Here is a 17,924-nt window from a genome sequence, read left to right as displayed (position 1 = left end):
CCAGGCCTTTCTTATGTTCCATCTAACCAGAATAGCAGCTCCCTTATTTTTCTCCATTTTTCTCACTGTCCTTTCTGACCCATTCTTCAGAATACTTCAAAATAAACAATCCTGGTCATATCACAACCCCACACGTTACATTTCAATTGACTCCCTACTACAAAAACACATCCCAACTTCTTACTCTGATGTTCAAGTCTTCCAACATATTTTCCTTCCTTACCTCCCACTACTCACAACAAGTACTCAGTTCTTCTTGGGAACATTTTTACTCATTATTTTTCCAATAAATGTCCCACTTTCCTAGCTATCTCTACACCTTTGCTCATAGTTTTTCTTTCTCCTGCAATATATGCTATCTTGACCTGCCAAAGGTGAACTAAAAAAATCAATAGTGATTCACATCTTCATAGGGCTTTAAGGTTTGCAAAAACTTTTCTTTCTATAATCCTATGAACTAAACAGCACAAGTACTACGCTCCATATTTTTAGATAGGGGAAACTGAGGCATTGAAACTTATGTGGCTTGCCAGTGCTTATACAACCAGTAAGTGGGATTTCAAACCCAGGTCTCCTAATTCCAAGTGCTCTAATAGTTGTACATGTTGCCTCACATGCCCTCACCTTAATAAAATCTCCTTTGAACCATTCAAATGATGTCAATTTTCCCCCCTTTTAACCAACCTAGGTTTTTTTTAACTCTCCTTTGAATTTTAAGATGTTCTGCTATCTATTGTTAGTTATTAGTATGTTTGTCTGATTCCTCTATAGAAATACCAAGAAGGCATTTATATAGAATTCAAAATTTGTGAAACATTTGACATATAATGAAAATAGCCAGTATTCACATAGAATTTTGCAAAACCTTAGACATATGTTATTTCATTTGATTTTCACAGTAATCCTGGGAAGAAGTAGGTGCCATCATTACCCTCATTTTACAGAGAAGGAAATGGTAGATGAGAAAGTTAGAAGGACTTGCCTATTCAGTTGTTTCCTTCATTTCCAACTCTTCATGACCCCATTTGGGATTTTCTTGGCAAAGATATTGGATTGCTTTGCCATATTCTTCTCTGGCTCATTTTGAAGATAAGGAGACTGAGGCAAACAATATTAAGTGACTTGCCCAAGGTCACACAGTTAGTAAGTATCTGAGGCCGGATTTGAATTCAACTCTTCTTGACTGCAGGCCCAACACTCTATCCACCGACTCATCTAACTGATTGACAACTTGCACTCAGGTCTCCCTAACTCCAAGTCTGACACAATCCACTAATACTATTGAATTAAAGTATGTGACTCCAGAACAAGTGTGTGTGTGTGTGTGTGTGTGTGTGTGTGTGTGTGTGTATGTGTGTGTGTGTGTAATCTTTATATCCCCTTTAGGGCCCCTAAACAGTGCTTTCCACATAGTATGAGATCAATAAATATTTGTAGGACTAATTAACATAATACTAAATGGCAAAACTGTGACTAGAACTCAGCCTTCACTCTGATATTCATCACAAGGTACTATACCATACCCTTTATTTTTTTCATGACTATTGAGAAATGATTTATTTTCTAGCATCTAGCCTACTCAGTAAAGGAATGTTGAACAAAACTGAATTCTAAGCAGGAAGAAATATTTATATAATTTTACAATAATATACTGATAAATCACTATTATCTGAATTCCTATTAAGTGTGTGTGTGTTCTCTTTATCATTTAGCTATATTCCGGTAGCCATATACTGTATCATTATAATTTTTGTTTCCTATGTATTAACAGAAAAGATTAATATGTCTTTAACTCAGTGGTGAATATAGCAGTGAATCCTATAATACTTCTAAATGCTATACATACACGCTCATATTCTATGCCATCATCAAATATTATCTTCTCTGCCTCACATACTAAAATCTCAAATATAATATTCTGCATGTTAAACTTTCTAAAAATAAACTAAAAAAATAGTAGGGCAGCTAGGTGGCACAGTAGATAGAGTGCTGGGCCTAGAGTCAGGGAGACCTGAGTGTAAATCCAGCCTCAGATACTTACTAGCTGTGTGACCCTGGGCAAGTCACTTCACCCTGTTTGTCTCAGTTTCCTCATCTGTCAAATGAGCTGGAGGAGGAAATGGCAAATCACTCTGGTGTCTTTACCAAGAAAACCCCAAATGGGGTCAAGAAGAGTAGGATATGACTGAAATAACTGAACAAAAATATAAAAAGATATAGAACTAAGTGGATTATAGTTATGTTCCTTAATTTCTCTATCTTACATTTGCCATTAATAAAATAGGGATGAATCTAGATTTCTCCTCTCTATATTGTAAAAATAAATGAGTTGACACATAGAATATGTCTTGAGCTCCCGAAATAAAAGTGCATTGCCTTCTTCGTGTTATTACTGTTCTGGAAGTGACAAAAACAAGAGTTAGTGGTCAAAATCCTTGGCTGCTGCTTCTCCTGTAGGATCATAGACCCCTAGATAGTGTCCTATTTTAAACACCTTGTATTGCAAATAGGGGGAAGTATAAAGAAGTTAGGTGTTATGCTCAAGGTTATAGAAGTTACAAGTTTCAGAGGTGAATTTGAACCTAAAAATCCTGACTTTGTGTGAACTAACAAATGACATCAACAGTATCAGGGATTTTTGAGTCTATTTTTTAAAAAAATATTTTATGTCTTTGTATATACATGTATATGTAAATATTTTTTTAGTTAATTTGAGAGAAATGGAGACATTTCATTCCTCAGAGGATGATGCTTAAATTGGCAGATTCATTCCTGAGACTGATGGAGATAGAGAACAGATTTGTTTCCCCATACCTTCCCTTTTGATCTAATATTCTTAGCTCTTGCCAGGTAGTTATAACCTATTCTCTGCACAAATAATGACATTGGGACAGGGTGTTTATATGGTGAGGCAAATAAAGTTTTGATCAGCCTAAAAGAATTATAAAATTTGCTTATGAAAAATTGGCTTGATGGTAGTTACTGTCTTAGATGAGTACCATAGCTCTGTCTGGAGTGACCATTCCCTACTGTTGCATGAGATGTGTCTCTCCATGACTACACTTGTATCAGTGGTTCCCAAAGTGAAGTCCAGGGACCACTAGGCATCACTGAGAGGATCTGTAAGAGCAAAGCTTTTTTTCATAATAATACTAGGTATTTATTTTAGAATGAGCAAAATAAATATGTTTTGTATATGCATATATAGACATCTATGTATTTATATGTGTGTATATGTATATATGTACATATATGTATTTATGTAAGTATGTCTATACACATGCATTGTGTATATATACATATCTCTATTCCACTTAAAAATGTCTTTGGTGTATATTCAATAGTTTTTAAGCGTATAAAGAATCCTGAGACCAAATATTTTTGAGAACTACTGGTCTACATCATGATAGTTATATTTGCATGTCCATAGTTCTTCAGAATAACCATAATCATAAATAATCCTTTGCCTGTCTAATCATCGCCATGTTTGTGTGCATACAGCTGACTTGTCTGTCTTTCTGTCCTTCATAAATATACCTGTCCATGTGCAGAGAGAGACAACAGAAAGGCTTCACTGACTTTCAAGAAAATCAGATTGTGATTTGGAATATGGAGATTGTATAATAGTGGCAATCTGATCTGGAAATGGTTGCCCATATGGTATAGTTGAAGCCATCCCCCCACCCCACTTTGGTCATTGGTATCATCCCACCAACTTATAAGAAGAGATTTATCTCACATTTTAGCAGGTAATGGGCAGAGCACTGACTCTCTAGTCAGAAGATCTGGGTTTAAATCCTACTTCTGATACTTACTGTGTATATTACCTTGGCCTCCTTGGGATGAACTTTCTCCATCTTTAAAATGAGGCAGATGAAATAGATATCCTCTAAGGTCCCTTTGGCTCTAGCTCTACGGTCCTGTAATAATGACTCTACACTGAACAAGAGCTTTATTCAAATGGATTTAAACTAGTTACTGAAAAATGTCACACAATACTGACCCATATTAACTGTATGACCATAGGCAAGATGTTTAATCTTTCAATATCCTAAGCAAATTTCTTAAGACCATCAATTAAGACAAGTTACTGATCTGCTTGAGTGAAAAGAGTTTCTATTCTCATTAAATTATAGATCCAAATCCTTACTTCCTTTACATACATTCATATGTATCACAATATGTATATAGATGTAATATAATGTATACATAATATAATATATACATATATCTATGTAGCAAGTATTGCTTAAATGGTAGTTGATTCTTAAGTTTTGCTTTAATAGCTGATTTTTTTAACTGTTACTCCTCCTTCCAGATATAAATAATCTCTATAGTAAAATTTGAGTCTTCCAGTTTACTAGGTTAAATCTAAAAGATGTAGTATATTTTAGCATGTTTTATTTATTTTAAAAATAGATCACACTCTGAGAAAATAGTCATATTTTCAAAAGTGAAGATGAACATTTTACATGGAGAAATCAATCAGTAGTGTTACATAATCTCATAGTGTATTCATTACCTAAGATCATAATGTATGCCTTGCATTAATTCATAATTTTCCAATTAATTTGTTTTCATACATGTTCAGATTGCATTTCATGAACTCATAGTTTTCTTGTAAGTTTGTGCTTTCTTGCATCTTTCAAGAATCTCTTTAATTCAATTTCTCTGTTTCTCCTCATACAGTCTGGCAGCCAGATATGCAGCTCAGTCTAATCACAGTGGGATTGCAACCAGTCAGAAAAAGGCTTCTAGGTCAGTTAATATCTCTAATTTATTGCTTGTTAGTGATACTCAAGTAAACTCCCCCTTGGTCTTTTTTTTTCCTTTTTGGTCACCCTAAGCTTTAAGAAATGTATCTTCATGTTGTGGTGGGGGCAGAGAGGGACATTTTATAATACTGAACTATGTCATAGCAAAGCTTTATACCAGCCAGGCCTTGGTGACCCACAGTTTTGCAGAAGACAACTAGCCACCTTTGGGATGCTTCTAACTTATTTATAATGATGCCAAAGTGAAACCGGGCTTCTCATATGGAACTACATCAGGTGAGGAAAATGAGTGTGAGAGGGTACATTCCCCAGGTGACTGATGCATTCAGGAAATAATCCCAGATCATTTGAGAACACTTCTCAAGATTGATCAAGGCCATGTTTAACACAAGAGTCAGAACTGAGAAAGGCTGACCAAGCTTTTTGCAAAGGTCTCCTGTGAAGTCAGTCTGTGATCTTCTCTTTGGGAAGTAAATATTTACTGACATTAAGGCAGCTGGAATTTCTTCCTCTGCATGAGGGGTGCATTTTAAAAGTGGTTTACAGTTACAAGTCATGACAACCTGGTTTATTGTGTATTATTAAAGGTGAAATAGTCTAGACTATAAATGATACTCTTCTGAGTGAAGATGTAATATTTTGAATATACTATACTGCTGACTTGGAACAGGTGAGGAAGGTAAGCATGCTTCACACCCACATTCATTACATTAGTCTCTGGCTTGTTCACTGTAGGACCTCCTCAGTGGTATTTCACTGAATTAGTTAGTGGTCTTATTGCCTAATAATGTTAACTTAAGTTCACTGCTTCTGAGGCCCAGAGTAGAGGTAGGTATTTTCCATTTAATTTCTCTTTCTAATTTATTTCTATTTCTTTAGTTGGTGAAAATGATTTTATAGAGGGCAATGGAAAAAGATATTCAATGAAAAATTTAGAGCAAAAGAAATTATTTGGAAAAGCGTGAGGAACAGTATAATATATCATGCATAACCTGCTCCTCACTATCATTTCTGGGATCATTGTCTGCAAAATATATTACGTATTATGTGATATACTCAAAATAATAACACATTATTGGTATTAATATTAGTTAATATAGTATATTATACAATTTACTTCAAAAAATAAAATGTGTTACTATCTGCAGCTCTCATTTATCTCCTGTTACCTTTAGTGAATCATCATAGATTCTGAGCTGCCTGTCAGATTTTGCTGCTATTTACCAGTATGGTCTCATTAGAATAATTGTAAATTCCAGGTCTTAGTTGATCTGCTGCCCTTCGGGCAGACTACAGCTGATCATTATTCACCTGAAAGTGATAACTGCAACAATTTGAAAATGGCTGCAGTTTTGTATACCCCATGGCCTCTGACTGGTAGCTTCTAAAAAGCTGTTTATTTTTATATGCATTAAAATGCCATCCCAGAAAACAAAACAGTAAACCTATCCTCCATACCAAACAAAATTATAAATATATTGAACCATGTTAAAAAGGTTTCTAAGCCAATAGCTATTTATCCTTTGATATGTTCATTTCACTCTGTAATACAATGGTAAACTTGGGGAAAAATACAGTTTGCATTCATTGAGACATTCTGTGATTTTATGGATTAAAAGTAGTGGAATGATATTAAGGTGTATTGAGATGAATATTTTAATAGCTGCCTTTTCAAAGAGTTCCTATATTCAATCTTAATGTTGAAAATGCAAGGATATTTTATAGAACTGCATTCATGACATATATATATATATATATATATATATGTATATATATATATATATATATATATATATATATGTATATATATATAACTATCAAGATAAAAATGAGAAACGTCTTCCATTTACAAGGTATCTGTTTTTATGAATTCCTTTCTCCAAATAGTATGACCTAACAGTGCTACCCAGGAACCTTCAGAGGGTGGCAGCAGATAATAGGAAATCTACTGAATAATCAGTAATAACATTTTCTAACAAAGTCTCAGAGTATCAACATTAGTTGGATTTTTACAGATTGTATTTTTTCTTACTAGAAATATGCATTTATTTACTAAAATGCACACATTAGCGCCATAAAATCAGCATGCTTCTGGTCCCTTGTTGGGAAGGAGACAATGCTTACATTTTAAAAAGGAAACTACTTAAAACAGTGAGTGTTTCAATCCAATATAGCTTCAACCTAATAATGTTAGGATAATATCCTAATGTTCTGTACTTAATTATTTTACATCCATTGGCAGTGAGCAAATGTTAGGACTTCCTTTTAACGTCCAAGATTTTTGTGGTTCTAAATCTACATGATAGTGGTTATTGGTATTCACCAATTTTAAAATGTGCAACAGAAAAAAGTTATGAATTCAGAAACCCTTTTCAAAGGATTTGCATAGTAAAATATGAAGAAAAATACATACATGTGTGTAATATTATTTATCCATTCTGAAGAAGATATAATTGCCAAATTATGAAACTGAGTTATACTAAATATTTTATTGGAGTTAAAGGGAAAATGCCAATGGTTGGTAAACATGTGGTTTTACAAACACCGATGTGGCGTGCTTAGGGACCTTATGTAACAACAATGCTTCTTGCCACTACTGTGACTGTGTAAGGCCAATAACACCAGCACACAGGAGGACTGCTAGCACAGATTCTTTTGTTTTTTTGTTTTGTTTCCTGGATCGGAGAAGGCAGGGCAATTGGGGTTAAGTGACTTGCCCAAGGTCACTCAGCTAGTAAGTGTGTCAAGTATCTGAGGCTGGATTTGAACTCAGGTCCTCCTGACTCCAGGGCTGGTGCTCTACTCACTAGCTACCTAGCTGCCCCCAAGCATAGGTTCTTTGATCTGCTTTTCTAAGGAAAGCAACTTTAAGGGGCTAATGATCTTACTTTAATTAAACATACATATATCATTCACTTAGTTCAGGGGGGAAAGCCAGCACTCTGAACTTCAAATACAGACAGAAATTACAGGCAGAAATCATAAACAGAGCAAAATAACATCAATCAACAGACAAGCTTCTATCTGTTTGACCATAGCAATACATACATAGTTACCAGAAAGAGAGAAGCAACAACATCTGGATTTTTAAAGCTGGTGGGGGGAGTTCCTTAATGGCTACCCAGGGTCTTCACATGACACTCTTCCAATGAGTGAGCCCCCAAAAAAATGCTAACCTCAGAGTATATATCCACTTCTTCAGGGTCAGAGCACTTCACACCATTTGAGGGTTTCCGTACCCTTAAGGGTTTTTCACACCTCTCCTGATCTAACTAGCAAAAGGGTGAGGGGCCTTCCTACAAACAAAGGCACTTGATTGCCTCAGTGCTGAGAAGCACTCCAAAACAAAAGACAACAAAATATCCCACTTTGCTTGCCATTGCACCTTGCCCCACAGATTGGGAACTATTGTGCTACAGTGATAACAACTAAAAATGTACTTTCCATAATATGCAAAGATAATTTATTGATGGTGCTGATTTTATAAGATTCACACAACATGAATTTTTAATTTGTTTTCACAGTGGTGATAATTAATAGATTTGAGTTTAGTCATACTTTCCTTGTTTAATTTATGGCAAGTAGAGCACACTTGTGAGATGGATAAGTGGAGTGGGAGCATAGTTTTGTTTTTGTTTTTGTTTTGTTTTTAACACACATGCAAATAAACATGAAAAGCTCACTATCCAATTGAAAGTGAACATGTGCCCTTGACCTCAGAACCACAATCTTATCTGACTTGACATTGACTTAACTAACATTTGCTATGAACAAATTGTTTTTAATATAAATTTTAGCATTTATAGTCATGTTAACTTAGGTTGTTTCTATACAATACCCCCCAAAGTTGGTCAAGTCAGTGAAGAAAGCAGCAGTATAATTGGTTGTTGGGTATTGTAGAAAAGAGCCAATAAACTGCATTGAGTTGTCCTTTTCCAATCACATATAATAAGAAAACATTGATTTTAGCTTAAACATGACATTTCTACTTTCATCCCCATTGAAATATTTCTTCTTTGGATAATTTTTTGGGAAATGAAACTATAATAGTCTTGAAGAGGGAAACATTTAACATTTTTTAAAAATGCAACTCCTTTTTAGAGACAGAAGAATTCTTCTTTGTACCTGCTGGGTCTATGGATATATAATTTAGGGCAGTTTATGATATAGTTGTTCCATCATTTCTTATCCTACTCAGAACATCCCTGTTCTTCCTGTCTTTTCTAGATTCACCATAACATCATTTATTATGCTATTCTAGGCTTCCAGGGCCCTCAAGAGTACCAGCTGCAAGCAGCAGTAGCAAGGTCCAAGGAGCTTCTAATTTAAATCGAAGAAGTCAGAGCTTTAACAGCATTGACAAAAACAAGCCTCCACATTATGCAAATGGAAATGACAAAGGTAAGTGTTTCACTGGCATATCATTACAGAGATAGCCTGGCATAGCCACCTTCTCCTGCCCCCCCCCCCCCATTAAATCACATGAGACTAAAGATTATTTTTTGATTGGCTTAAGCTATTGGAGATCGGACATGAACTTTGGAGTTTCTCAGAGAATATTTGACGTCTGTACCTGGAATCCTGGCTTTTCTTTCCTTTATCTCCTTTGGGACAAGCACATTTATGAAATAACTGTTTGTACTCTCATTTCCTTATACTTTTAAGCTGTTCAGTTTCTAAGCTTATTATGAGAAGTATCTTGAGTTAAAAACAATGACAACCTCTTTTTCACTTTATGTAAAAGTCGGAATTTTGTTCATGTTTCTGGGTATTAGGAAACCAGCATCTACACAATTCTTCCTGGAATCTCTGACTTCATTTGGTGCAACAGAAATGCCAGGAATGTTCTCTAACCAGAGATTAAATGACTAAAAATGAGTTGAGAATTTGTCTCTATAAGCATTTACACTTGGAGACAGGCTTCAAATACATATATGGTATCATAGTGTTTGTTTCACTCTAGAACAGGCTTTCTTAACTTTTTTCTTCTTCTTTTGGTCATATACCACTCAGTAGTCTGGGGAAGCCTTTCTCAGAATAGTGTTTGAAAATGCTGAAACACATGGGATAACAAAAGAAGGAGACCAATTGTATTGAAATAAAAATGTAATTTTTTTCCACAGCTAAGGTCATGGACCTTCCGCGAAAAGGATCAGTGGACCTAGTGTTAAGAACTACTATAAAACATCATTAAGATTTTCCCTATTCTCCCTCATACTCCCTAAAGCCCAGTTTTTTTTGGCATAAATATTAGACTCACAGAAATATGATGGAAAGAACTTTCTGTAAATCTTTAATTAGACAGATTAGATCTCATTGATTTAATCTTTGAGAGATGCAAAGTTAACATTTGAAGATATGAAGACTGTAGACAAATTTTACTGGGGAAGTACCTTGCATTTGCAGAGTCTAAAGAAATGAGGCAGGTGAAAAGATTGCAGAGTGTTCAGAGCAAGGAGTCCTTGATTTGGATTCCAAAGACTTTGGTTCTCATAATACTCTTTCACTCATTAGCGTGTTGTTATGGTTGTTTAGTCTTTTTCAGTTATGTCCAACTCTTTGTGACCCCACTTGGGGTTTTCTTGGCAGAGATACTGGAGTAGTTTGCCTTTTCCTTCTCCAGCTTATTTTACAGATGAGGAAACTGAGGCAAGCTGGGTTAAATTCCTTGCCCAGTAAGTAAGTGTCTGTTATCATTGTTTGTCCTCCATTTTCAAAGGGGACTGTGACATCAGGAAGGTGATGCCATGACTTGCAAGTGAATTAGATTTAAGCACTGGAGGACTGTGCAAAGTTGCCAGCCTCACTTTCTTCTATGGAGTCATCTGGGTCCAGTGGCAAGAATACAGATCAAGATGACGGGAGATAGCCCCTGAGTAGTGGGGGACCTTGGCCTTTTTAAGCTAAAGTCTTTCCCAGGTCTCAGTTTGACTGAGGCAAAGCCCGTTCAGTGAATAAGGCTGGTTAAGAAATGAGGCAAATTGAAAAAAAAGGGAGGTGGGGAGGAAGGAGAAGATTTTGGGGAGTTTACTGGCCAAAACAAAAACAAGAGCTATTTACATCCACTCTGAGCTACATTTGAACTCACAAAGATGAGTCAGCCCCATTCCAGGGCTGGTACTCTGACCACTGCAAGGCCTAGCTGTTGCAGCTAGTTGTTACATGTGTACCCTGGGGCAAATCTCTCTTCAGGCCTATTGTCTGCCCTAAATTCATCATCTCACTCCTTCCCCAGTCTAGAATGAGACTGCTACCTTGAGATTGAATAGACTAACTCTGGTTTTATTATGTTCACTTCCAGGCCTCTATTATGCCTGCCCCATTGCCCCCACCTTTCCAGCTTCCATTTATGTTTTGTCTTTCCCATGTAAGAGAGTCATATCCTTGATGAGAAGAGATGCTTCTCTTGTTTGCTTTTAAACCTAGCCCCCTCCCCATGCTTAGCACAGTCACTAACAGGTAGTAAGCATTTAACCAATGCTCTATTGATTGTGGCCTCTATTTTCCCATTTGTAAAGTGAGGATATTATTTTATATTAGGCATTCTTAACCTTTTTTTGGATTCCTTTAAGCAGTCTGGTGAAGTCTAATATTCCTGTGGTTTGTTGCTTGGATTCATAATTGAAAGAAATAGTAAATTTCAGTTAGAAACATAAATTTTTTAAAAGGATTCTTTCTCATCCAAGTTCATGAACCCCTTAAAATTTATCCACAGATATAAACCCAGGGTCAAGTGGACTTCATAGTAAAAATCTCTTAAAGGCCCCTCACAGCTTTATAACTATAACCCAAAGTTGGTTAAAAATCTGACTTTGCATTTGTGTGTATGTGTGGGGGGAAGGGGGAGAGGTTCAGTGACAAGTGAGGGAATTTTATGGTATTTTCAAATCTTTAAAAGCTGGAAAGTCTTTAAGTAATTGTTGGTGTCTGTATGAAGCCACCTGTGTAGGCTGAAAACTAAGCAATTGGCCTGACCTGACAGGAGAGTGTGTCACCTTCACAATCACACTTTTCAGCTTCAATTTCAATCATAGCTACCCGACAGTTATATTTCCACTTAGAGGTCTTCAGGCCCATTCAGACAGTTGATTCGATTGGGGCAGATTTTGCTTTGCTCTGACTCCTGTGTTGTTGGCTGATTAGGTAACAGAGCTTTCCACTTACTGCCTGAGTGGGCATTCTACAGTCGTGGATTCCTCTCTGTGAAAGTTGTCTTATCAGTTAAAAAAAATTAAAAACCACTTCTTTTTATAAGACAAAAGAATTGAGACCAGGAAATGCCCTTTAGAGATTATTTAGTGGCACTCCTTCGTTTTAAAGATGAGGAAGTTGAAGACTAGAAAAGTGAGATGTCTTATCCATGTTCATATAAGTGGCAGAGCAGTGTTTGAACCCAGAGCTTCTGCGTATGAATTCACGGTCCTTACCACCACCCTATGCTACGCCAAGATCAAGGGAAGAAGTATGAGATAAGACTGAGATAAAGTAACAGAAGGCCTTGAAGGACAAGGTCAGGCATGTATAAGTTATTTAGGTAGCTAATGAAGAGCCAAACATGATTTTTAAGTAGGAGAGTGGTGTGATAATATCAATACCTTAGTAAAATTATTCAGTAGTAGGATAGGGCAAAGGTGTCAAATTCTGACTGATAGGCCATGATGGACCCTCAAAACTCCTAGAACCAGATTGGGATATATATAATAAACATAAATATAATGCAGCAGAGATAATTTTAACCACATGGATCTGTTTCTACTTGACCTTGATACCACTGATGTAGGGGCAGTTAGGTGGCATCATAGTCCACAGAGTGACAGACCTGGAGTCAGGAAGATTCCACCCTCTGAGTTCAGACCTGACCTCAGACACTAGCTTTATGACCCTGGGCAAGTCACTTAACCCTAGGGGTTTGCCTCAGTTTCCTCATCTATAAAATGAGCTGGAGAGGGAAATGGCAAACCACTCCAGTATCTGTGCCAGGAAAACCCCACATGGGGTCAAGAAGAGTTGGGCATGACTCAAATGACTGAACAATATTTCATTTATGAGCTTTGAATTTGCTTCATTCTGAACTATGATCTATCAGTGTGGTGGACTCCCTTTATAGCAGCAGCTAGGTTTATGCAGGAGGTAGCTAGGTGGTTCAGTGGATAGAGGCCTGAGTTCAAATCCAGCCTCAGACTCTTAATAACTGTGTGACTTTGGCCAAGTCACTTAACCTCTGTTTGCTTTAATCAACTGGAGAAGGAAATGACAAACAAGTCCAGTACCTTTGCCAAGAACATCCCATGCACAGCATTGGTGTGCTATGATCCACTAGGTCACAAAGAGTTGGACACAACTGGACCTGGAATCAGAAGGACGATAAGTTTATAAATCTTGTCTCTAACACTTACTAGATGTGTGACCCTGAGCAAGTCACTTAACCTCTGTCTGCCTCAGGTTTCTCAATTTTAAAATAGGAATAATAACTGTACCTTTCTACTAGAGTTGCTGTGAGAATCAGATATTTGTAAAGCACTTAGCACAGCGCCCAGCACATAGTGGTTTCTTAATTAAGGTGTATTTTCTTTCTTCCTTCCTTCCTCCCTCTCTCCTTCCTTCTCTTCCTCCCTCTCTCTCTCTTCACGCACTACTTCCTTTATGAGGTGTCAGTGAACATCCTTCTCTTGATCACCAGTGAAGCACCTACATGATACCCAGATGTACTCTGTATGGAGAACTCATGCTGTCATTGGCTCCTTTCAGAGTCCAGTGCCTTTGGTGGATTACACTTCTCAGTCCTTTAAGATGATTCTCCACTTGGAATGAACTCCTGAGGTCACGGACAATCCCAGAGTTGTTTGAGATACCCCAACTACTATTCTGAAAAATGATGTTTGAGTAGTTCTTCTTTGGAAATTAAAACAAAACAAATTAAAATGACAAGAGCTAAGGTCTAACCCCCCATTTAGACAAACATTAGCATTTATCACCTTGGTCTCATCAGGGAGAATTTGTACAAAGCACTGGAATAATGTTATATTCTTGAATCACCACTAGATGGAGACAGATATCTACCATGCATAGCTCTTAATTGTGGACCTTAGATCCCTGCCTTGTCTGTCTACTGAAACCTGCATCAAAGGGATATAGTTATTCTTATATTTAGCCATTTAATTCCAGTTACCATATATAAACATTTAAAACAGTAATTTCTATGGTATATGAAACTGGCTATAAAAGCACTAACATGAAATGTTTTAAAAAATATTAAAGGTTCTGAGGATATATCTTGCTAGAACATCCTGTGTTGGAAAGATGTGCATACATATGCATAAACATAGCTACATAAATATTGGCTGTGTGATCCTTGTCACATTCCTTGACTTCACAGTGCCATAGGCGGATCTCTAAAAGTCTAAATTGCTGAGAAGGTGCCAACTTGCCATGGCAGAGGGAGTCTATTCATTCAGTTTGCTATGCCAATGAAATAATAGATCTCACTATCACTGTGCTACATAGTAAATGTTAAATTAGATATTCTCTTTCTCGATATTACTCATTTCAATTACCTTGAAAACCCTGGGGATTGTATGAACATAGAGTCACAGTTTTTGAATTGAAAAGATGTTATCTAGCCCAAGCCCCCCTTTTTTAACAGGTGGAGAAACTGAGGCCCAGAGTATGTGGGGTAATTAATGATAAAAGCTGAATTTGAACCTGTATCATCTGAGTCCAAATTGGTGCTTTTCACTGGACCACATTAGTACCCCATTTTGTACTCTAAAGAAAATCCTAACAGCATCTTAAATTCCCTCAATGTTTTAATTTATATACATGATACTTAATAGAAGGTGTCCCAGAATTGCAGTTTTAAGCTTTAACAGTTTTTAAGAAGCTTTAATAGTTCAAAATTGCACTAAAACTTTTGGGACAACCTATAAACTAATATGTGGCATAACCTGCTATTGTTGGTCATTTGTTTCAGTTGTATCTGACTCTCCATAACTCCATTTGCGGTTAGCTTGGCAAAGATACTGGAATGATTTGTCATTTCTTTCTCCAGCTCATTTTACAAATGAGGAAACTGAGGCCAACTGTATTATGTGACTTGTCCAGGGTCACACAGCCTGTAAGTGTCTGAGGCCAGATTGGAACTCAGGAAAGTGAGTCTTCCTGACTCCATGCCTGGCATTGTATCCACTCTGCCCTCTAGCTGCACATGATTCACAATCATATTTTATATAATATGCTATTTATAAATGCGAGTGGTAAAGTGGAAAGACCCTTGACTTTAATGGAGCTAAGAGACCTGGATTCAAATTCTGTCTCTGATACCACCTGTGTGATATAATGTAAATAACTTAAACTCCCTAGTTCTTTGTTTCATCAACTGTAAAATGAGGGTGCTGAACTAGATGGACTCTGAGATCTCTCTCTCTCTCCCTCCCTCTCTCCCTCTTCCCCCCTCTGTCCCCCTTCCTCTCCCTCTCTCTATCTCTCTCTCTTTCATATGTGTGTATACACATATGTATATATATATATATAAAATTTATGTATGTATAGTGTATATTCCTATGTGCATGGATGCATGTATATACATATATGTAAGAATGTATCTGTATACACACATTTTTCCCCCTGAACGCCCTGGTGAGGAAAATCCATTTACCAATTCAAGTCGGAACCTTCTCTATGCAATTTTTAGTATTAAAGTGTTGCCAATGGCACTAAGAAATGCCCCAAGCTACTATGTGTCTAAGGGAGAATGTGAAACACGAGGTGAGCTCTCTGTCTCTTGTCATGCTGACTCTCCCTTTTATCATATAAATATGCAATCATATGTTTGTTGAGTTATTTTTCAGTCATATCCAACTCTTCATGACCCCATTTGGGGTTTTCTTGGCAAAGATATTGTAGTGGTTTGCCAATTCCTTCTCCAGCTCATCTGACAGATGAGGAAACTGAGACAAACAGAGTTAAGTAACTTACCCAGTGTCATACAACTAGTAAATGTCTGAGGTTGGATTTGAACTCAGGAAGATGTCTTCCTGACTCCAGTCCCAATATTCTATACACTGCACCACTTAGCTGCCCCCTGTCATCTCCTATCTCTTGGTGAAGGGGCTGTAATAGAAAATTGGATAATTGCTTACTCTGTGTTGCCATGACATCATGCTATTATGTCAGAGTATGATGTAGAAAACTTTATTGAGCCAGATGGTAAATTATAAAGAGCATCCCTGACTACTACATGACATTCCTTTTGAAAGTTTTTCAGTCACTTCTCAGGATGACCTGCCATTCAGAAACTCACAACAGATAGTGGGGACCAACATCAGTATTTTTCAGTTTGCTCACATTCTTAATCTGTGTGACTGCAGCTTGTTATACAGAGAAGCGGGTATTCATTCACTTGAAAGCTCTCACAATGTTAGCCTAGAAAAAGGAAGACTGATGGAGGAGAGTAGCAAGCAAGGAAAGATTATTATCTCCGAATTGTTGAAAGATCATCAGAATAATGGTAGATTTATCTGCCTGAGCCTAGAAGGCATAATTAGAACAGAGGAGTGAAAGTTCTAGGGAGGCAGATGTCAACAAGGCACATGAGAAGATCTCATTAGCAGCTAGAGCTGTCTGAACCAAATCAGGGGCTGTATTCATTTATAGTGAGTTCCTATCCCTAGACATAGTGGAGCCAAGTATGGATGACCAGTGACGGGGTATGTTTTCTGAGAACATTCTTAATTCAGCAACTGAGGAAATAGGTAGCCTCTTAGGTACTTCTGATCATATAATTCTATGAGAATAATAGTAACAAATATTTATGTAACACTCTGTTTTGTCTTATCCAATCCAATAAATATTTCTTGAGTGTGTATTGTGTTCCAGGCAGCTAGATGGCTCAGTGGATAGAGCATTTGGTCTCGAGTCTGGAAGACCTGAGTTCAAATGTGGCCTCAGATATACATACTAGCTGTGTGATTCTGGGCAAGTCATTTACTTCTGTTTGCCTTAATTCGCTGAAGGAGGAAATGGGAAACCACTCCAGTATCTTTGCCAACAGAACCCGATGGACATTATAGTTCATAACATCAGGAAGAGTCAAACATGACTGAACAATTGAATAACAACACTGTTCTAGCTACTGTGCTAAGTGCTGGGGATACAATGAATAAAAAGAAAGCCAACTTGTGCCCTCAAGATACTTACAATCTAATAAGAGGAGATAACACAGAAAAGGATGCAGGAGAGGAGGGGGAGAGGGAATATTTTAGCAAGTGTCTTGCTCTGTAAAGTTTGGGGGAAAAGAGTAAAGCTGAGGAGCAGATGCTGAGTGAAGTGAGCCCTAAGTCCATTTTTCTGCTCTCTATAAAGGAAGACATTGAGGGGAGTTTGGTACTCCACCCTTTGGTCCTCCATTCAGAGGGCAGAGCAGGTTGAAGGGGAGGTGGCCTCAGTCAAGGCTTACCTTAGCAGCTTGGTGGTGAAATTAGAGGTGATGAGCTTGACCTGGGAGGTCAAGATCTTGTTCTCCAGAGTTGAAAAAAAAACTAGGCAGGGTAGTAGATTCAGAGTAGAATGATCAGTCAGTCATTTGATCCTCACAGTAACCCTGAGAGTTAGGTGCTATTATAAAGTTATTTTCAAATGAGGAAACTGAGGCTGAGAACAGGAAAATGATTTGCCCAAGGTAGCCTAGCTGGTCAGTCTGAAGGTGGATTTGAACCCATGTCTTCTTGCCTCTGAGTCTAGCACCGTATCCACTAATCCTTCTAGCTGCCTCTGATTATTAGCCATGCCCTCTATTAGCTCTATTGTTCCGTAGAATACTGTGAATGAGGTATACAGCTAAAGGATAATACTAGGTAGGTGATGAAGCTACATAGTTAGCTTTCTACATAGCCAGAAGTGTCCATGAGTTATTCCTACCCTAAAATCTGCCACTTAACTTGACCATCTAGACAGAGCACTGTTCAGTGATTCCTAAGTGATAAAATAGGAAATCTATCGAAGTAGACCAAGCAAGTCTTTGGACAGTGTCATTTGACATGAATTCAAGTCTTAGTGCTAACTGAAAATCTGTGGTTTGTCACTCTGTCTCAGATTCAAGGTGGCTGTAAGATCTAACCTAGCATAGGTGAAGAATCATATAATTTGTGATCT

At 37.3% G+C, this 17,924-nt stretch overlaps 1 protein-coding gene across 1 annotated transcript in view; it reads left to right on the top strand.

Moving 5' to 3' along the window:
• NAV3 (neuron navigator 3) overlaps positions 1–17,924 on the top strand; it is a 341,502-nt gene that overhangs the window by 63,497 nt on the left and 260,081 nt on the right. Inside the window, exons 5-6 of the mRNA XM_036760724.1 lie at positions 4,690–4,758; positions 9,037–9,176. Of these exons, the coding sequence (XP_036616619.1) occupies positions 4,690–4,758; positions 9,037–9,176 (209 nt within the window). The remainder of the gene's footprint in view (positions 1–4,689; positions 4,759–9,036; positions 9,177–17,924) is intronic.

Source organism: Trichosurus vulpecula, chromosome 5 (assembly GCF_011100635.1).
Source record: "Trichosurus vulpecula isolate mTriVul1 chromosome 5, mTriVul1.pri, whole genome shotgun sequence".
Lineage (NCBI taxonomy): Eukaryota > Metazoa > Chordata > Mammalia > Diprotodontia > Phalangeridae > Trichosurus > Trichosurus vulpecula.
Note: the sequence above shows the minus strand (reverse complement) of the source record. Positions and strands in the feature narration are given on the sequence as shown.